This window comes from Amblyraja radiata, chromosome 15 (genome assembly GCF_010909765.2).
Source record: "Amblyraja radiata isolate CabotCenter1 chromosome 15, sAmbRad1.1.pri, whole genome shotgun sequence".
Taxonomy (NCBI): Eukaryota; Metazoa; Chordata; class Chondrichthyes; order Rajiformes; family Rajidae; genus Amblyraja; species Amblyraja radiata.
Window position 1 is genome coordinate 36937994 of NC_045970.1, and position 21795 is coordinate 36959788.

The window sequence follows — 21795 nt, forward strand, 5'->3', positions numbered from 1 at the left end:
GGACTGGCAGCTTTCTGTAGACCTGGTGAAACAGCTGAAGTTCCCACGGCACATTGCCACGACCACCCTGAGGCCAGATATCCTCCTGGTCTCAGAGGCGACCAAAAACATCGTCTTGTTGGAACTGACAGTGCCGTGGGAGGACCGTCTGGAGGAGGCCCATGAGAGGAAGATGGCCAAGTATGAAGAGCTGGTCATAGACTGCCGCAAGCAGGGCTGGAAGGCAAGGTGTATGCCCATCGAGGTTGGCTGCAGAGGTTTTGCAGGGCAATCGCTCTACAAAGCCTTGAGTGCACTGGGCATAAACGGAGAGGCGAGGAGAAAGGCCATCAAGAACACCACAGAGGCAGCGGAGAAGGCCTCGAGATGGCTCTGGATCAGGAGAGGAGGTCCATGGGGAGGAGCGAATGCCACCTGAACACAAGTCGTGGTCTGATCAACCACGGCTGGGTCGCCTGGGTGAGGGTGTCTGATGTTGAAAGACCCGAAACACCCAATGATCCCAGGTTACATCACTGATGATGTGTTCAGGAGCATCTATCGATGTATTTGTATCAATAGATGGTTATGGTTCAAATCCCAGAGTATGGTATTCAGTGAGTACAATTGAGACAGAAGAAGATAGTTGACCTCATAGATCTGGGTGAAAAATATTATAGCATCCCCCTCCAGCACCCATACATGTAAATGCAGGGGTATATTCTGACAACTGTGTGTGTAGACTCAACAAGCCCAGGACCAGCATTGCCTATAGCCCAACCTTCAATGGAAGAGTCACTGAACTCATAGGCAAACCCCACAAATTGCTGATACAAGGAGCTGCAGATGCTGATTTACAAAGAAAAGACACAGACTGCTGGAGTAACACAGCAGGTCAGGCAGCATCTCTGGAGAAGAGGATATGTGCCGTTTCAGTTAAGGTCGTCACCTATCCATGTTTTCCAGAGATGCTGCTTGACCTGTTGTGTTACTCCAGCACTTTGTCTCTTTTTTCCCTCCATGCATTCATTGTTCATGGCTACTTGAGTCAAGTCAACTACTCTCCAGAGAACTATCCTATTGGAGGGGGGTGGGGAGGGGGAATCTACTTCAGGGAGGGAAGTTACAGAAACAGGACATGTTATATTAAAAAATGTAATGACCAAAGCTATCAAATGACCTGGAGATAGATCTTTAACTGAAGGAGAACCTTTGGTACATCAGTGGCATCATACCCAATCTTGTCTCACAAACAAACAGTAATAGAAACTGCTAATCAAGCCAAAAGGAAACCAAGTTTGAAAGAGATTTAAGAAATCTTGACACAGAGTTGATATATTGCTTTTGGCTCAGCCGTTTATAGAATGTCCTCCAGGAAAAAGGAATAATCCCAGCAAGTTTTGATAGCAATCGCTGATCGTGAATCTTTTTTGATCGGATGGCTGTCTTGTGTCACAAATGATAAAAGGCCTGATTGAGTTCCTGCAATGTGGAAGCTTTTCATGGGAATAGAATGACTAACAATGACTAAACAACTTGGCAGAGGGCTGCAGCTGGGCTGTAGATAGAGCGAGATTGTTACAAATCTTCTTTGACAACTTATGGGCAGTGATCCCGAGTTACAGCCAGGATTTTAACTTCTAATATACCAGATAATTTAAAATTATCTCACGCATTCTACTGCAATATCCAGATGCGATTCCAATCAAATTCATGCTGACAAGGGTTTTTCTTTTTTTTTTGTTTCAACTCTTTCCATAATACATTCCTCTGCCCATATACACTGACAATATATGTATTATTGATTTTTTACAATTATCCAAATGCTTTCTGAAATTAATTTGATTCACAATCTTTTCTTTTCATAATCTGTGAGGACAAAACAAGGATTCAATTAAAATAAACACTTAAAATTGCATCTTTGTGTTTTACTCAGGATTCCAGCAACTTCAGTTCCTTGTGTCCCTCTTAAAATTACACAGGTTAACTGATAAATGGAATTGTCCTATTATGAAATATCTATTGATACTTATGAATTAAAACTTGGGACTCTAGAATGGCACCTCTTACATATGGACTCAGTGGGTTATTCTGTACATTCTGTACTGACCGGGGCAATTGTGCTTATGTATTGAGATAGTCTTGCTGAGCTGTATGCAAAAAATTTATTTCACTGTACCTGGTACACATGACAATAAAGAAACCATTGAACCTCTGACCCCTTTAACATTTTTCAACTCTGATAACGCAGGAAGTGGACAGAGCACACACGGCAACAAGGGGAGAGAGAGTGCAATACAATGAGCTGTCAAAGAAAGATAAAGCAGTGAAAGAATTGAAGATGTGCAGGGAAAGGCTATGGATATAATGTTTTTCATTACTACCACTAGATTTTCCGCCTACAAATAGACAGAACAAATCAGCAGGTCTGTAACTGCTCACATTATCTCCTGACAATGGAACCTTCTGCCCAGCCTTTTGTTCTGTGTTAAATGAATAAAGTCCAAAGATTTAGTTATACCATTACTATATTTGTTATTAAAAATGAGGCGCAACAGATAGGAGACAAAATAAAAATCAACCGTGGTACAACTAGCACACCTGCACCACATTTAGCCCCTCAATATTTTACAGAACAATCTGTGAATGGGTTAAAAAGCTTTGTTAAAAGTTACAAATATCAAACATCTCTATTGCATTTACACTTGCCCTGTTCATCATGAAATAGTGCTGTGTGAACTCTAAAGTGGTCTTGCTTGTGTGTTTCAATTGAATAATGGCACTTGTAACAACATAGCACTCCCCAGTGACTGAAATGTGAAGTGCTCACTGTATCTCGGTACATGTGACAATAATAAACCAAGACAAATACATGACCAGTTTCTTACACAGTTTAGATTAGATTAGATAGCCTTTATTGTCATTCAGACCGAAGTCTGAACGAAATTGCAGTTGGTGTGACATTGGTGATTTCATTGTTCTACTGACCTTTCCAGCTCTTTGTCCTTGAGTTGTGGTCTCCAATGTTGATATTCCATGAAAATAAGAAGAAAGACCAAACAAAATGCCACGGTGGCACCGGCCAATGCCACCTTCTGCCTGGTCGTGAAGATTATGGGCGAGGCACTGAAGTGCCTCGATGCAGGGAGCAAACAGGAAAAACAAACTCTGAAACAAAATTAAAAAGTAATGCTTTAATTCGCTTTTAAAAGCATTAAATAAAATGACAATTAAATCCTCTTCATGTCACAATGTCAATGAGAAATGTATTGCTTTTCACGTTCAAATAATTGTAATACAGACAACACAATAGACACTTTTTGGACACAAGCTCCCACCAGTAAAACTCAATCAGTTTTTTCAGCTGCTGTTGGCAAATAAATGATCAGAATACAAAGAGAACTTGCCTATTTTCCATAGAATAGTGCTGCTGATTTTTACTTATTATCTAGGAAAGAAGGAAAATGCAATCCTTATTCCATGTTGCAAGTGAAACACTCCATCTCAAGCTGTGCACCATTCCTGATGGGACTGCATGCAAGTGCTTACTTGGGTTAAGTGCTTGTCTCTGGGGTGGGACATGAATATACTGCTTTCCGATTTAGAGCATTTACTAGCTGAAGCATTGATAAATTCAAATAGATAATCTGATAACATTTATTTTTTGGAAGCATTCAGATCCGTTTACAAGCATGCCACTTATAATTGGACAATACAACCAAATCTCAAGACTCTTAATTCTTAAACAAACAATTCATTAAGGAAAGACACAAAATGCTTGAGCAACTCAGCGAGTCAGGCAGCATCCCTGGAGAACATGGATGGGTGACGTTTCTGGTTGGGACCCTTCTTCAGAACCCGAGGCGATTTTCAGTGGAGCAGTCAAAATACAGAAACAAGGAAATGCAGATGTTGGTTTGCCAAGGAATTGAGAAGATTTCACAGTAGAGCCATCAAAATGTAGAAACAATGAACTGCAGATGCTGGTTTACCAAAGAATTACCTGGTGTAGCATTTATTAACATCTGTGTTGTATGTTTACTTTTTTAGCATTGGCAATCTTTTGGATGGTAGTTCCCTGAGATATATCACAGCAGCATCTTTTTGAGCAGAGTTTATTCCTGCTCTCTCAGTCTTCATAACTCACCCTCAAAAACAATCATGCTCCAACTTTCTTCAATACAGAAAAGCGAAGTATTATTGTTAGCATAATGATGTCTGCCAGAATCATACAAGAGCCTGCACTGTGAAGAAAGTTCTCAATTATATTTTAGACTTTAGAGATACAGCATGAAAGCAGGGCCTCCGGCCCTCCAAATCAAGCGCCAAACAGCAATCACCCCTAGTATGCTCACTAACACTATCCTACAACCTAAGGACAATTTTACTGATGCCAATTAACCTACAAACCTGTACGTCTTTGGAATGTGGGAGGTAACTGGAGCATCCGGAAAAAATTCACATGGTCACAAGGAAAACGTACAAATCCCATACAGATAGCACCCGTAGTCAGGATCAAACCCGGATTGCTGGCACTGTAAGGTAGCAACTGTACCATTACGCAACTTTGCCGCCCTGATAGCAAAACCAGGAAACATTTCCAATTTTCCAGCTTTATGGGTGTCAGTCTATAAACCCAGCACTTGAATTATTTTCACAGCCTTGGACTCTTTTGAATGAATGAATGAATAAGTTTATTGGTCAAGTATTCACATCGAAGGAATTTGCCTTGGTGCTCCACCCGCAAGCGACAACATGACATACAGTGACAGTTAACTTTAATTATTTTAAAGTAAAGAATGTGGGAGAGAGTCCAATGACACATATTGATAAAAACGGCTGGATGCATTAGGATCCCACACGGATTGTATCAGCTGTTTATTTCTAGCCAGGAAGATGGACCCACTGAAATAGACGAGCATGACACTAGAAATAGACAGGTTACAGTATTGCAGTGCACCATTTACTGTTCTATTGCATCACCCATTCCATTTGTGAAAATGTAAAACCAGCTATTCATTTTGGTTCAAAATATTTCTTCACACCTACACATTCCCCCTTCTTTACGTCAGTTAATCAGCATGTCAACAAGTCACTGAGAATCAGAGATCGTGGGCCCCAAATATTTGTTGGCATTGAAAATGAAAGACTTTTGTTCTTTCACAAACTAAGTTGTTAGAATTTTAATTCCTGAATGGCGAGAGTAGAGTCATACAGCATGGAAACAGGTCCTTTAGACCAACCTATCCAACCTGACCATCTAAGCTAGTCTCATTTACCAGTGTTTGGCCCATATCCCTCTAAATCTTTCTTATCCATATATCTGTCCAAGTGTCTTTTAAATGCTGTGGTAGTTTCTGCCTCAACTACCTCCTCTGGCAGCTAATTCAATTTACCCACCATCCTCTGATTGAAAAAGTTGCCCCTCATGTTCCTCTTAAATCTTACCCATCTTACCCAATCTTACCCAAGAACAAGAACCAAGAATTTCACCACAAACAATATCCTCTTGTTTTTGATTCCCTTACACTGGGTAAAAGACTGTTCATTCTCCCTTTCTATTCCCCTTGTGATTTTATACACCAAGTGCAAGTGACTTTGGATTGAGTGAAAAAGGCAAACAATATATTGAACTTCAGTTGTCAATTCTGGTTGGCCTCAGGATCATTAATAAACTGCAGTACAGAAAGATCTGGATGCTACACAGCTTCTTCCCACAGGCAATAAGACTGGTTAACAGACTGTGTCCCCTCCCCATATATCGTACACCAACACGTTTAACCTCGCCCATACTTTGACAGCTAGGCACCTGTCAAAGCAAAGCCACTGTCGGTCTGAATGTCTGTTTTTATTTTAATTTTTAGGCCTATTTTTTAGATATGGTAATTTTAATTTATTAAAGCTCTATGTATTTATTCTGTTTTTATTAACCGCACTGATGGGAACTGATCGAGAAACAGTTTTTTCGTATCATCTGTGTATGTAAGTACTCAGTTAAAATGACATTAAAGTAAATACTGAATACTGAAGTATTTTGCTACTTACCTCGCCATATGGTAAAGACACAACTGGTAGAGAGGAGGGACTTGACCACGCAGCTTCTGCACTAGGCTCTGAGCAAGTGAACGTCACATCTCGAGTCGAAAGGTACACATTGCTGAAAGCGTGACTCAGGGCCGCCTGCTTTTGATATCGACAACTCTGTGCTTAGCTCTTTAGCAGAGGGAGAAAAATATACAGAGAGTGAAAAATTTGGAAGGTAGTAGAATATTACCAACAGATCATGTTGAATATCCAGCAAAAAAATACTAATGCACTGAAAAGTGGCACCTGATTTTTTCCACATTATTCCCTTTCCTCCCAATATCTTTTTCAGATTAGTATGGTGATTTGCTATTAAGTGATTAACATATACAAATGACCATTTCCCAACATCTTAAAGCCCTCAATCTACTCTCTCCAACCCCCCCCCAACAAGAAATAAAAGCCAGTAGCTTTAAGCTCATTATTGTCACATGTACCTAGGTACAGTGAAAAGCTTTGTCTTGCGTGCTATCCAAAGTAATCAGATAATGCTATATACACACACCATATAATCAATATCATAAAGCAAATTATATCTGTATTATATGTATCCTCCAATGGCCTTCCTTTTTTCTATTATCAAACTTGAGCCACAATTTGATAATATTGACACAACAATTTTTGAATGTGAAAACAGTGCTCACTGAAATGGGAGACTAGGTAGAGCCATGGAAATGGAAATTAAACAAATGCTGTGCGCGCGTATGAGCGCATCCACACACATAAACACGACAATCTACAATTAAGTTTTGTAAAACGAGCAAAATAGGTTGATGACAATACAGTATTATTTACATGTTGAACATTGTTTGGATGACATTAAAGTATTGATCTGTTTCCCGGTCTTCATGATTGTAACTGTGACTGTTTCCATCCCTCCTCCCTCCCTATCCACTCATCGATCCAGCCCTTCATCATGCTGTAACCAGTCATACTCCTTTCTATTACACCTTTCAACCTAACCCAACCATCCACATCTGCTGTTCCCTATTTCATCTTAACCTCTTGCCCACTCAAAACACTAATCTCCCATCTCTCCTGCACATCAAATCTCTCACTAACCATCTACCCCAAAATGAACCCTTCCCATTCAATAATAACATCCGTCACTTCCTCCTCCCCAACAATAATCACAAACTAATGCGCCTCTTTATTAAATAACTTCCTCATTGACCACCGCCTCATTTTACCAACACATCCACTTTTCTCTTTTCCCTCACTGATACCCTTTCCTACCTCCACAGTCAGGAGCTATACTCATGAATCATCTAATTGTCTCCCATTCCAGTTCCCCAACTTTGACCTTCCTCATCCTCCCTGCACATTCCCCATCCTTCCTCGACAATTTGTCTTCCCAGATCCTGCCTCTTTCCCCATCCACTGTGGATCCTACCTCTTTTTCACAAATTCCCTCTCCCACTATCCATATCCTAGACCTGCCCACTCCGTTCCCCTACCTGTCTCTGACCCTCACCCTCCATTCATTTCCCCAACCTGAACACGCCCCTCTGAAGGAGAGTTCCAATCTGAAAGAGTCACCTATCCATGTTCTCCTGGGATGCTGCCTGAACCAGCATCTGCAGTTTTTTGTTATCATATGCCTCACTCTATGCCCTAAAAATCCTTCTCTATACTTGCCCTGACTGTTCCAAATCCCATCTAAATTCATCCTACTACCCCCACCCTGCTCCCCTCTGTATAACCACAGCTCTGACCCCTCTTCCTAACTCTGTTCCAACACCCTTCCAACCCTAACCATTAAAACTCACCCGATACTCATCTCTCCCCCTCCCTGCGATCTTCCCTCAAACCTCACCCCCTCCCACCTCTGACTACCCCCTCCCACCTCTGACTACCCCTCCCACCTCTGACTACCCCCTCCCCCTCAACCTACTCTTCTTCCAACCCTTCTCCCTTATAACTCTCTCACCTCGCCTCTTCCCTCACACACTCCCCTCACCCTCACCCCTCACCCTCACCCACTCCCCTCACACACTTCCCTCACCCACTCCCCTCACCCTTACACACTCCCTTCACCCTTACACACTCCCCTCACCCTTACACACTCCCCTCACCCCTTCCCTCTCCCTCCTTCTTAACCCCCTTACTTTACTCGCCCTCGCCCTCTCCCTCTCCCTCTCCCTTACCCTTCTCCACCCCCACGGCGCCCTCTCCCAACCTCCCCCTCCCCTCACCTGCCCCTCCTGCGGCCCCGGGCCTCGACAGGCCCATTCGCCGAACGGCAGCCACGTAACCAGGGTGACAGCTCAGCCGCTGCCACAAAGTGACGCGAATCCCCTACAATCCACTCTCCGGCAACAGTTGCCGTGGGCAACCATTGAGGGAAGCCCAAGCAGAGCAGCAGTGAAAGGTTCCAATCGGCTCAAATGTTTTGTTTCTGGTTTAATTGCGTATTTTGTGGTGAACTTGAATTTGGAGTTCTTTATTTGTGATTGATGTTCAATCTAATGCACGTTGGAGAAGTTGTTCATGAGGTTAAATTGGAACTATTTGCATATTTATTTGTGTAGGAAGGAACTGCAGATGCTGGATTACACCATTTTATATACAAAATGCTGGAGTAACTCAGCGGGCCATGCAACATCACTGGAGAGAAGGAATGGGTGGTGTTTCGGGTCGAGACCTTCAGACCTTTTTGAGTAATGAATTGTCTAATTATCTCACACTTTTAACGAAGCAAAGTATCTTAAAGTGGGGTAATTATTCATGAAAAACTGATGCCAAAACCACATATATTTGGACAATTTATCAAAGTTCGTCAAGGAATTGATTGAACAACATCAACCTGTTGGTAATATCTCAGATGGACATGCAAGAGAAGATGGACAGACTGATGGAGATCACCCCAAATCCCTGGTCTACCTTTGGTGAGCACGGTTAACTGACTTCAGGAAGCATGCTGGAGTACATACCCCAATTAGCTTCAATGGTGCAGAGGTGGAAATGGTTGAGAGCTTCAAGTTCCCTGGTGTTAATGTTACCAATGATCTGTCATGGACCAACCACATTGGTACAACAGCCAAGAAGGCTGAAAAGCCAAGTGTCCCTACTTCCTGAATAGACTGAAGAAATTCACCATGTCTCCAGCGACTCATATAAACTTGCACTGATGCATCATAGAAGGCACACTGTTGGGTTACATCACAGCTTGGCTTATGAACAGCTCTGCCCAAGACAACAAGAAATTGCATAGAGTTGTAGATGTTTCCCAGTCCATCACACAGACCAGACTGAAGAAGGGTCCCAACCCGAAACATCTACATAATAAATAGAAATGAGGACATAACCAAAGTTCTTCAGCGGCAATGTCCTATGTGTAGGCACAAAATGCTGGAGTAACTCCTTCAGTCTGAAGAAGGGTCTCGTCCCGAAACGTCACCCATTCCTTCTCTCCAGAGATGCTGCCTGTCCCGCTGAGTTACTCCAACATTTTGTGTCCACCCTCGATTTAAACCAGCATCTGCAGTTCTTTCCTACAAAAAATGTCCAATGTGTGTTGTTGCAGTACTCAAAGAGCTGGAAGTTACCAACATGACCATCCTGCACCCTAACTTCCGAAACTAAATCCTCTTATTCTTCTGGTTTAAGATGATTATCTTAAACAAAATGCTATATACAAGGACAAAACCTATTGTCCTAACAGTGTAAAGGTGGGTTGGTTAGGACACCTGCTTCAAAGGACCACTGGCACATTGCCCAGAATAGGCTTCTGTTGGATACCAGATCAGAAGCATGGAAAAAGTCGTATCAAGATCACGTGGTATTGACGACTAATAATGTGTCATCTAGTTTAAATCTTTTTATTTGAATTTTGAATTTAACAGCAATTTGCATACATACAATGATAACAGACAGTGATAATCAGGACATAATTGTACAACAGTATGTAAACGACCCTCAAAACCCTTACCCTTACCCTTACCCACCCTCGCCACCCGGGAACAAACAACACTCACATACGTACACATCCACACAAATACGATTAAAAAAAAAAAAATTTTAATAAAAAAAAAAAAAGAGAGAAAAAAAAAAAAAATAATAATAATAAATAGAATAAAAAAATAAATAAATAAATTGTGGGGAGGGAGGGGGGGGGGAGGGGTTGAGGGGATAGCAGCTGCAATAAGACAGAGCTGTGATAGAGGACACTCAGTCCTCTTCCGAGTCCGGAAACAAGTTAAGAGAGTTAACAAGTTCCAGGAAAGGGTTCCATGTATCTAGGAATGTCTTGGTAGAGCCTTTGAGAGAGAACCTAAGTTTTTCAAGCTTTAAGTTGTAGAGCACCTCCTTGATCCAGCGGGCGTGTGTCGGGGGACAGGTAAGTCTCCAGTTAAGCAAAATCAGTCTCCGGGCTAACAGGGTTGTAAAAGCCAGGACCCGCTTCAACGCAACAGAGAGGTTGGTGTTGGGGGGAATACCCAAAATAGCTGACAGTGGGTTTGGAGGAATAGTCTGGCCATAGGCTCTGCTTAGCACGTCGAAAGCACTCCTCCAAAAGGTTGCTAGCTTAGGGCAAGACCAAAACATATGACTATGGTTGGCAGGGGATTGATTGCATCTGTTGCAGGTGTCTTTAACAGCGGGGTACATTCTAGATAATCTTGCGTTTGTGTAGTGGACTTTGTGAAGGACTTTGCATTGGATTAGGCCATGACGGGCACATATGGAGGAAGAATGGATCAAATCCAAGGCAGAGTCCCATTGCTGGTCTGTTAGTTTCATATTCAGCTCGCCCTCCCACGCAGCTTTTAATGAGGTATGAGGTTTCAATATACCCGACCCTAACAAGTTGTACAAAAAAAAGATGCATTTCTTCCGGTTGGGATCTAGAGCTAGGATGGAATCGGTCAGGGTTTCAGGGGGACGATTTGGGAAATGGGGGAATATCTTCTTCACAAAATTCCTAATCTGGAAAAAACGAAAAAGGTGGGAGTTTGGGAGGCTATAGTTGTACGAAAGCTCCGCAAAAGACGAAAAAATACCATCCTTGTATAGGTTTTTGATACTACTGATGCCATTACTATGCCAGGTTTTGAAGGCGGAGTCTGTACTTGAAGGATTAAAGATGTGATTTTTAAGCAGTGGGGTCAAGATGGAAGGGCCTTGTAAACCAAAGTTTTTCCTAAATTGACTCCATATCTTGAGCGAGAGGGACGCAATTGGGCCTGCACCCGCAGATGTTATAGAAATGGGGAGTTGAGAGCATAGGACAGACCGCAACGGGAGATGTGAACTCGCCTTTTCCATGTGTACCCAGGTCGGTAGGTGGCCGCAATCATCATTCATCCAGTACAGGATTTTTTGCAAGTTAGCAGCCCAGTAGTATCGCCTAAAGTCAGGAAGTGCCAAACCGCCGTCACTCTTAGGAGACTGTAGTACCGTCTTTCGAATTCTGGCCGGTTTGCTACCCCATAAAAATTTAGATATTCTCCTTTCTAATTTATCAAAAAAAGATTTAGTGATAAATATAGGAACATGCTGGAAAAGGTACAGGAATTTGGGTAGGACGACCATCTTGACCAGATTTATCCGGGCCGCGAGGGATAACGGTAAGACTGACCAGCGGTCAAAGTCTCTTTCAGCTTTCTCAACCAGAGGCAGGAAGTTTGTGCGGAACATATCAAATATAGGTATTGTGATAAAAACGCCGAGGTAGCAAAATCCGTCCTCCGCCCATTTGAATGAGGTTAAAGAGCGAGGGAGCTGCTTAGCCAATAAGTTAATCGGTAATAATTCACTTTTTTGGTAGTTAAGTTTATAACCAGAGTACACCCCAAACCGTTCTAAAATATTCATAATCACAGGGAGAGAGCTGACTGGATTCGAGATGTACAGGAGCAGGTCATCCGCATACAATGATACTTTATGAATTGTGTCAAACCGTGTAATACCTTTAAAGCCCTTCTCTGAGCGTAATCAGACCGCCAAGGGTTCTATCGCGACAGCAAACAGAAGTGGTGATAACGGGCAACCCTGCCTGGTACCTCTCCGAAGGGGGAAGTGGGGCGACAGTGTGTCATTTGTTTGTACTGAGGCCACCGGGGACGAGTATAATAGACTGACCCAATGAATGAAACTATTGCCGAGGCCAAACCTGTCCATCGCCTCGTATAGGTACTTCCACTCGACCCTGTCGAAAGCTTTTTCGGCGTCGAGGGAGACCACTATCTCCGGGGTCTCACTACTTGGTGAATGGATGATGTTAAGGAGACGCCTAGTATTGTGGGAGGACTGTCGGCCTGGCATAAACCCTGTTTGATCTAATGAGATAATAAAGGGCATCACTTGTTGAAGACGGAGCGCAAGAACTTTAGAGAGGATTTTGAGGTCCACATTCAAGAGTGAAATTGGTCTATAGCTACTACAAAGCAGAGGATCTTTCTCCTTTTTAAGAATTAGGGAGATAGTAGCCAACGACAAGGTGGGCGGTAGGCGACGATGTAAAAACGCCTCATTGTACATATCTCTCAGGACTGGTGCGAGGAGAGCAGAGAAATATTCTACAGTGAAGCCGTCAGGGCCGGGCAACTTTCCGCTTTGCAGCGATGTGATGGCTGCTTGGACCTCAGTGACAGTTATGGGACCACCCAAGACTTTCGTGGCTTCATCGTCAATTCGGGGAAACGTCATACTACGGAACATGTCATCTGCAGTGGGAGGACAATCGGAAGCGTATAGCTCAGCGTAAAATTTAGCAAATGCTTCATTAATTCTAAGAGGATCGGTATGAATCTCCCCTAAGCTGGATCTAATGGCTGGAATTAGCCGTGAAGTCGCCTCGGTTCTGGCCTGATGGGCCAAAAGCTTCTCAGCTTTATCCCCAGATTCAAAAAAGTGTTGCCTAGATTTAAGCAGTCGTAACTTGGCTTTATTGGTAGACATGAGGTCAAAGTCTATTTGTAACCTAAAGCGTTCTTTATAAAAATTAGGGTCTGGGTCAGATGCGTATTTATCATCAATGTCCTTTATTTTTCGTAACAGGTCTGCCATTTGGGACGTCTCGGCTCTTTTCAGGTTGGAGACAAAAGAGATAAGTTGGCCCCTAATATAAGCTTTTGAAGCTTCCCAGAGTATACCTCTTGCTATGTCCGGCGAGTCATTCAGCTCAAAATATAAGGTGATTTGGGAGTGCAGGAATTGCTTGTAGTGAGCCTCTGCTAGTAATGAGGAGTTGAACCTCCACTGTTTAAAGGGGTTAGTTCGTTTACGAAAGTGAAGATCGAGGGAAGTCGCAGCGTGATCTGATATCACGATACTATGATACTCGCTGGATTTGATTTTGGAGAGCAGTCTGTTATCTAAGAGGAAGAAGTCTATACGGGTATAGGTACGGTGCACGTGGGAAAAAAATGAAAATAATTTAGTCGTGGGAAATGTATGTCTCCATGGGTCAGTAAGCCCAAGTTGTTTGGTAAAAGCATGCAAAGTCCTACCTGATTTAGTTAAAGTGGAGGCTTTGTTCGAAGATCTGTCCAGTATAGGGTTTTGGACCAGATTAAAATCTCCACCCACAATGATGTGGTAATTTTCAATGTTAGGGAGAGATGTAAAAAATTTGGTTACAAATGAGCTGTCATCCCAGTTGGGACCGTAAATACTGGCCAATATGACAGGTGTGTCTTGCAGTTTGCCAGAGACCATGACAAAGCGGCCAATGATGTGTCATCTTATATGGAATTTCATCATCACATAGGCAGCATTTGTTCTTTTGTAGAAGCTACTGTACATGCTCTCTATAAATGGCGTGCAGAAGTGAATAGGTAAACAAGACAAAAGAAGTAGGAGAGATTGAATGGCAGAGGATATTCTGGATCTTGGGGCTTTATCAGGTCAGAGCGTGGCTGCTAATGGTGAAGCTAATGCTGGGTGTTCTTTGTCGGTGCCAGAAACATGGTGACTCTTGTGTACTGCCAAGGTGAAGTCTACTCTATGATTTTAGCGGGTTGAATGCAAAACAAAGCATTTCACTGTACCTAGGGACATGTGACCATAAAGTATCATTGAGTTGAATCATGGGGCCAGAACTGGATGAATATCAGAGGATTGTAAAATTAGAGGAAATCGCAGAGAGGGATAAAAGGGAAGGGGAAGAAGCCATAGAGAAACCAGCACAATAGAGGAACATGCTGAAATTGAGGCATTGGAAACTAAGCGTGGAGTGGGTAATGGGGTATGGAACCTGATTTGTGTTGTAACATGGAGCGTGGTGTTTCAGCTGAGTTTGTTTACAGGGAGACAATATCTAGAAGATAGTCCATAAGAGGGTCTGGATAACCAAGTCTTGGCTGGGAGTCAATTACCTGGAATTTCTGGCTGTTAAGTTTGATAGTGTTCCTGTGAGCTGGAAGGGCTCATCTGTAATTCCAAAATATCTTAAAGCTGCTGAAGGTGGTGACTTAAAGATGCTTATGTATAGGCTTAAACAGTGAGGCAGTTTGCTTCAAGGCAATATCTTACTGGTCATTGTCTCATAGGTGTATTACCTCTATATGTAAAGGCAAATTGCAGCTCTTCTAAAAAAAAAAGAATAATTAGTAAACTGAAGGTTTCACATGGTTTACAGTTAACTCTGCTGCTGGTGTAGAGAATAGCTCCACCTTATGGAAACACAAGAGACTGCAATTGTCGAAATCCTGAGCAAAGTACTGGAGGAACTTAGCAGGTCAGGCAGCACCTGTGGGGATAATGGACAGATGATGTTTTGGGTCGGGACCCTTCTAACGGCTTGATCGAGCAAGGCCCCTGTGCCAACAATGCCCCCCAGGCCAGGGCTTCTGACTTTGCTGATCCTTACCTCATCCCCGGCCACCAACAGTTCAGGATCATTGTCGTTGCCAGGTTTTACAGCTTCACTGTCTACTTCCAGGCCGGGAGTGTCAATGTTGCCGATTCCTACAGCTCACCCGGCTGCCTGCAGGCTGGAACGGTGGACTCGGCTGGATTCTACTGCTCCCCCTGCCGCTCCCCACCCACACCCGGTGGGGCCCTTAACACTGACACTGCAGGATCCCACTGCCCCTCCACTAATCATGCTCCTACACTATTTCACTCACCCCCTTCTCCGTTAACCCTCCACGTATATCCCCTGAACCTCCCTCCCACCCTTTGCCGTCATTAGACCTGTGCCTGACCCCAGCTCCGACACCTGTCGTATTTTCACCATCCACCCTGACTTTCAATGCTGTGAGAATTATCCTCAGCAAAGGCCTTGCCTTTATTTCCCTGTGCCCACATCTCAACGAGTTTCAAGCCCATCATGGTGTCAAACTCTTCTTCCATCACCCTGCCTCTGCATATTTTCATCGCAGTGTCGACGTCCTCCTCCTAGACTCCCCCTGATCCACTGCGTCCCTCCAAAAAAAAAAATGCTCCACACATCTCCTTTTAAACTTTGCCTCTTTCACCTTAAAGCTATGCCCAATATAAAGCAGAAAGAAACATCAATCAGAACAAAACAGCACCTGTTTACATTACAGTTTTAAGCAAATTCATGCACAATAATAATGAACTATGGTACCACATACAGAATCGCATAATGTTACATCATTTGTTTTAAATAATATTGTTTGGCCCATTCACTCTGTTATCTTTTGTCAAATTTCCCACGATCTAATCCCATGTTCCAGCACACAACCACTTTTATCATTGCTCCATGTTTTCAAGACATTGTATTAATGTGATTTTAAGTTTGTGGCACAGGTTCTGCAGTCTGGCCCTGTGCATGGCGGGTCCAGTGCATGCCAATGATTCATGTGAGCATCTCAGTCAAAAGGCAATATCTCTGACCATGGCGGTTGAGCCATCTTCTTGAACCACCTTTGGAGATGCAGTCCGTCTGGTGAAGATATTCGCACAGTGTTGTTGGGTTGGGAGTTCCAGAATTTGGAACCATCACATATATATTTCCCTGTCGGGTGGTGGTGTAATTTGAAGGGGATCTGCGAACTTTGCAATGTGCCTGCTTCCCTCACCTTTGCAGCTGAGGGAAGTTGTAGGTCTGGGAGGTGCTGTTGGAGGACCATGGATAAGGAACTGCAGTGCATTTTGTAAAAGGTGCGCACTCCAGCATTGGTGTGCTGCTGAATGAATATTGAGGATATGATTTGGGTGACACTGCTCCAATCATCTCAGTGGCATACTTGTAGTCTCAAATGCCCAAATGATATTGCCTTTCCCAAATGGATTGATCTGGTCATGTCTGGGTTGAAGCTGATAGAGAATTTTGAAATCCTGTTGGCTGAACTGCAGTTATATATAAACAATGCTAGACACTGATGACAGGGAGAGCAACTGCAGGATTTAACCCGTCTCTTTTGTTATTTTCTGACTCCTCCCATGGTTGTCAGTGGAACTGACCTACATGCCTTCTTGGGCATTTTCTGTCTGCTCCATGTCAGCCCCTTCCTCTTTAAGATTCCTGAATAATGGCATGTGTGGCCTTTTGCAATGAGAGTATTGCCAGACCAGTTTATATACTGGTCTGTTTCTTTCCGTTCTAGAAGAATGCAAAATAGTTTCCAATAAAATTAAAAATATTTTGCCCTTCAGTGATGTGATCCACCCCCCCCCCCCCCCCCTCATTACCTACACCCCACCCTTCTAGATTCCACCATTTTGATGCACAGCTTTTTGCAGGGAGGGTGGACTGGTTAACCCATCTGCTAATGCAGGTCACAAAATGCCTGAAAATTCAGTTTTGTAGCCATTCTGAACACATTCCAGTTAGACCCCTCGTGAGGAGGGGCAGCTTTCTACCTTGGGACTCCGGAGCTGTCTGTGTTGAGCTTACGCTCTTATTCGGGACTCTGTGTATTTTTCTAAGGTGCTGCAGCCTCCTCCCACATCTCAAGGGTGGTCTGGTTGGTAGCCGAATAGGCTGCTAAAAATTACCCCTTACATATTATGGGTGGTGGGAGAATCTGGGTGGGGGAGGTGGCTAATGAACATAGGCAAGAGAGGTTCATGGGGAATTGAGGGTTTAGTTTAGAAATACAGCATGGAAACAGGCCATTTGGCCCATGCCAACCATCACACCCATTAGCACTCGTTCTACATCAAACCACTTACTCATTCACTCCCTACACAGTAGGTGCAGTTTACAAAGGCCAATTAACCTACAAACCTGCATGTCTATGGCATGTGGGAGGAAACCAGAGTACCTGGAGGAAACTCGCGTAATCACAGAGAGAACGTGCAAACTGCTGTGAGGCAGCAGCTTACCAGCTGCGCCACTGCACAGGATAATGGGTTTGTTCAGAGAGCTGACACGGACCTGATGGGTCGAATGACTCCTTTATTGGTAAATAAATATTTTAAAATAGAGAAAATGCAAGATCAGCACTAAATCTGCACCCTTATCAATCTCTGTCATCTATTTCCCCTGGGGCCTCTACTGGATCACATTGTTGATGAAAGGTAATTAACCTGAAATGGTAACTTTGCTTTTCTCTCGACAGATGCTGTTTGATCTCCTGAGCATGTCCAGCAGTCTTTATTAGTAAGCCTGACACAGCTCCAATGATCTTCAATGCAGAGAAACAGCTATAAGTGTAGTAGGTAGGTTTCCAATATTTAAGAAAATAGGAACTGCAGATGCTGGTTTTCACAAAAGGATACAAAGTGATGGAGTAACACAGTGAGTTAGGCAGCATCTCTGGAGAAAATGGATAGGTGATGTTTGGGTAGGGACTGATGTAGGTTCCCGAAATGTCAACTATCCATGTTTTCCAGAGATGCTGCCTGACCCGTTGAGTTACTCCAGCATTTTGTGTCCTTTTTTCTAATAAGTAACTTTTTTTTAAATTGACCAGGTTAATTTCATTGGTTTACTTGTTAACTTAAATGAGTTCCTATTTTCAAAGGTTTATGGATACTTGAAACAGTTTTGAATTTATAATGTTACTATCAGACATTAATAAGTATTCAAAATCGTTTGACAGTGTGGACATCAGATGGGTCGGGGTGTAGTTTAATTGTCTGGCAAATAATTTCTGGGACCAGGCCTTGGCATTTCTGACAGGGAGATCTTGTGCTTCAAAGGATTGATTTCAGGAACCGAGATGCCTACACAGAGGTAGCTCATCGTTCACTGCCATTGTCTGAACCAAACTATCCTGTAGGTCAAGTGTTGTGTACTACTGTTCTTGGAATGAAAGCTGACATTTACACAATAACATAGAAATTTAGCGGGCTATGTCCGGTTCACAAAAATAAATCTAATCCAGCTAATTATGCGCAAAAGGCCCTTTGGCCCAACCTGCCCATGATGTCCAAGGTGCACCATCTATACCAGTCCCACCCGCCTGTGTTTGGCCCATGCCCCTCTGAACCTTTCCTTTACATGTACCTGTCCAAATGTCTTTTAAATGTGTTACAAATGTTGTTTAGATTAGTTTAGTTTAGCTTAGAGATACAACGTGAAAACAGGCCCTATGGCCCACCGAGTTAGTGCCGACCAGCGATCACCCATACACTAGTTCTATCCTACACACAAGGGACAATTTACAGAAGCCAATTAACCTACAAACCCGTTTCACAATTTCACAACCTACTCTCTAACAATCAGTCTGAAGAAGGGTTTCGGCCCGAAACGTTGCCTTTTTCCTTCGCTCCATAGACGCTGCTGCACCTGCTGAGTTTCTCCAGCTTTTTTGTGTACCTTCGATTTTCCAGCATCTGCAGTTCCTTCTTAAACAACCTACAACCCCGCATGTCTTTGGAATGTGGGAGGAAACCGGAGCACCCAGAGAAAACCCACGCAGGTCACATGGAGAACGTACAAACTCCGTACAGACAGCACCCATAGTCAGGATCGAACCTGGTCTCTGAGCTGTAAGGCAGCAAATCTGCCACTGCGCCACTGTGCCTTGTCTTTTCTCATTTTTCAGCAAAGTGATGAAAAATGTCATCCACAATCTTTTCCATCAGCCTATACTCGCAAATAAGCTGCTCACTGATGCTTGTTTGGATTTTCTCAGGACCAATTCACTCCAGAACTGTTCATAATTATCTGCCAAAGATCCAAATTTCAGAGGTGAGATGAGAATGTCTGCCCTTGCCGTCAAAGCTATACCTGCACAAGTGTGGCATCAGAGAAAAATGGTGAAACTAAAGTCATGGCCATTGAAGGAAAATCTCTCCAATGTATAGAGTCATACTCCACATAAAGGAAGATGATTGTGTAGGCTTACCTCAGGGCAGTTCCTTTGCTCAAACATCTTCAGCTGTTTTATCAATGGTCTTGTATCAATTATAAGATGGGAAGTGCAGGTAAACACAGATGAATATACAATGTTCAATTCTATTGAGCAAATGAAACATTGTACTCCTGTGAACAGCAAGGCCTAAACAACACTCTGGCATGAAGTGAAGGGGCATAGAGTCATACAGCCCAGAAACAGGCCCCTCGGTCCAACTTGTCCATGCTGTCCAAGATACCCCATCTTAGCCAGTCTCATTTACCAACATTTGGCCCTTGTACCTCTCCAAATGTCTTTTAAACATTATGGTATCTCCCTCAACTGGCAAACTACTATTATAATGCCAACTCCAATAAGAGTGTGCTTTTGTGTCTTTCTGTTCTTTTTGTTTGAAACCAAATATTGAAAATATCTTCATTGTTACACTTTTGAACAGGGGTAAGCATTCTAGGATTTCTATCTTTAAGGGGAAGTATTAAACTGTTATCCAGAGCTGGACCTACATAAGGCTGAGTAGTTTTTTTTCCCCCTAGTCGACCTAATCCCACAGCCAAAAATAGATTTAACGAAAGTAAATGCTGAATATTTTAGCCAGCTGTTACTCGACACGTTTCACCACATGTGAACCTGGTATCTGCATTTCTCAAAGTATGTAAGAAACATCCCATCCTACTCTTCCGATGCACAGACAGATAGTAGTAAAATACAACACAGTTTAGTGCAAACAGATAAGCCAAACAGCGGTCTGGGAAATCTCAAGCTGCGCTGGAGACCGAGGTGTTTCTGCTTCCAATCACCCAATTGTTTGAGAGAGATTTGGGAAGGTCAAATATCCTCATCTGTCTGTGCATCCAATCCCTGTTGTAATGGACCGTGAAACCTGAGCCTCACTGGAACACGGGACATAGGCAGATGTCTTCGGCTCCTTAAAGAAGTGTTAAACATTAAACTTCATCCACAGCACCTCATCTAGAGGGATTCTCACAGCACAACCCCATTTAGAGCACCGTGGTGTCAGAGTTGCCTTCGTTTGGGTGAGATGTTAAAACCAAGACCCTATCTGGCTTGTTAGTTGGTCGTAAAATATTCCATGGCCCGTTGCTTCAAAGAAGAACTGGAGTTCTCCAAGGCATTCTGGACAATGTTTATCCATCAACGAACATCATTAAAATAAGTTTAGGTTTGTTTATAGATGCAGTGTGGAAACAGGCCCTTCAGCCCAAATTGTCCGTGCCGACCAGTGATCCCCTCCATAAATTATCCTGCTTAAACTAGGGACAATTTACAATTTTACCAAGCCAATTAACCTACAAACCTATAAGTCTTTGGAGTGTTTGAGGAAACCGGAGCACCTGGGGAAAACTCAGAGCATACAAACTCTGTATAGACAAGCACCTGTAATCAATGGAGAGCTTGTTGTTCGGAGCGGACTCGGTGGGCCGAAGGGCCTGTTTTCACACTGTATCTGTAAAGTCTAAATCCAACAAAGTATCTTTTTGAAGGTTACTTTAACTTAACATGGTGTGTGTGCGCAGTAAACTGGATTAAAACAGCCTTAACATTTCTCCTATGTGTCACGTGTATGTGGAGTACCTACCATCCATACCAGAGTTAGCCTCCAGAGAGTGGTATTGTACTGTTTATGACTTGTATCGCAATCCCCTCTAGTTGCACTTAAATGCCTCTCCACCTTACATCCTGTTTCACACTCAAGCTATTTCCTATGAAAGTCTGAAAACTTAAGAATCCAACAATTCTTGTACCTTTACCTTAAGAATTACAATTTCTTCAGTGACTAAGAGTTCAAAGGCGGAAACCAAGATATATATATAGATATATAATTGAAAAATAAAAACAATTGAAAAGTCTTTTTACAGCGTCAGTACGTGAGTAATCTCCCTGTGTAAACAGTTTAGTAACTGTAGAGAAAGGTTCATAACCAGTTTACAATAGATATAACATTTCAACAGAAGGAGGCCAATTGTTTTTTTAACTAAAAATATCTAGATAAAGACAAAAATAATAGAGGGCTAGAACTGAATGCTTCACATGCAGAATGTTACAACTAAACTAGTGGCATAAAGAGAAAGGGTTTGCTTTATACAATCATGCTATCAACTGAACTCCAGCTCAACTCCACTTTTAACCCATGCTGGAACTATACTGTGGGCTCCGAAGCCAACTTTGGTTTATTGCATGGAGGATCAGTGTGGAAACAGTCTCTGCCCAACATGCTCATGCCAACCAAGAACCCCCCATCTACACTAGTCCCATCTGCCTGTGTTTGGCCCACATCCCTTAAACCAGGTTACTCCAGTTTGCATGTGCCTCATTCTGGCAATGGAGGAGGCCCAGGAGAGAAAGGTCAATATGGGAATGAGAAGAGGATTTAAAATGGTTGGCAACCTGGACATAATCTTGCAGGTCTCCATGCTGCATGAAATTGATTATTTTGGCATGCAGACTACCTGCAGATGGCACTGTTGCAGATACTCTTGTGACAAAACTAATA

General features: G+C 43.0%; 1 protein-coding gene and 1 long non-coding RNA gene across 5 annotated transcripts in view; one reads left to right on the forward strand and one right to left on the reverse strand.

The window, feature by feature from the left end:
• The window catches only part of LOC116981212 (ectonucleoside triphosphate diphosphohydrolase 4-like), a 46361-nt gene extending 38031 nt beyond the window's left edge, over positions 1 to 8330 (reverse strand). Inside the window, exons 1-3 of one of the 4 annotated variants that reach the window (XM_033034056.1) lie at positions 8259 to 8330; positions 6025 to 6192; positions 2968 to 3147 (exon numbers count right to left, since the gene is read on the reverse strand). In XM_033034056.1, the coding sequence (XP_032889947.1) occupies positions 2968 to 3147; positions 6025 to 6032 (188 nt within the window). In that variant the 5' untranslated portion in view covers positions 6033 to 6192; positions 8259 to 8330. Of the gene's footprint in view, positions 1 to 2967; positions 3148 to 6024; positions 6193 to 6846; positions 7514 to 7602; positions 7806 to 8171; positions 8183 to 8258 lie in introns of those variants that run through there. The other 3 variants (XM_033034059.1, XM_033034058.1, XM_033034057.1) reach the window with 3 other exon arrangements.
• A 75-nt stretch (positions 8331 to 8405) lies between these two features.
• On the forward strand, positions 8406 to 20541 carry LOC116981215. Its single transcript, XR_004414186.1, has 3 exons — positions 8406 to 8434; positions 17541 to 17640; positions 20245 to 20541. It is a non-coding gene; the product is annotated as an uncharacterized LOC116981215 (long non-coding RNA).
• Positions 20542 to 21795: the final 1254 nt, after the last annotated feature.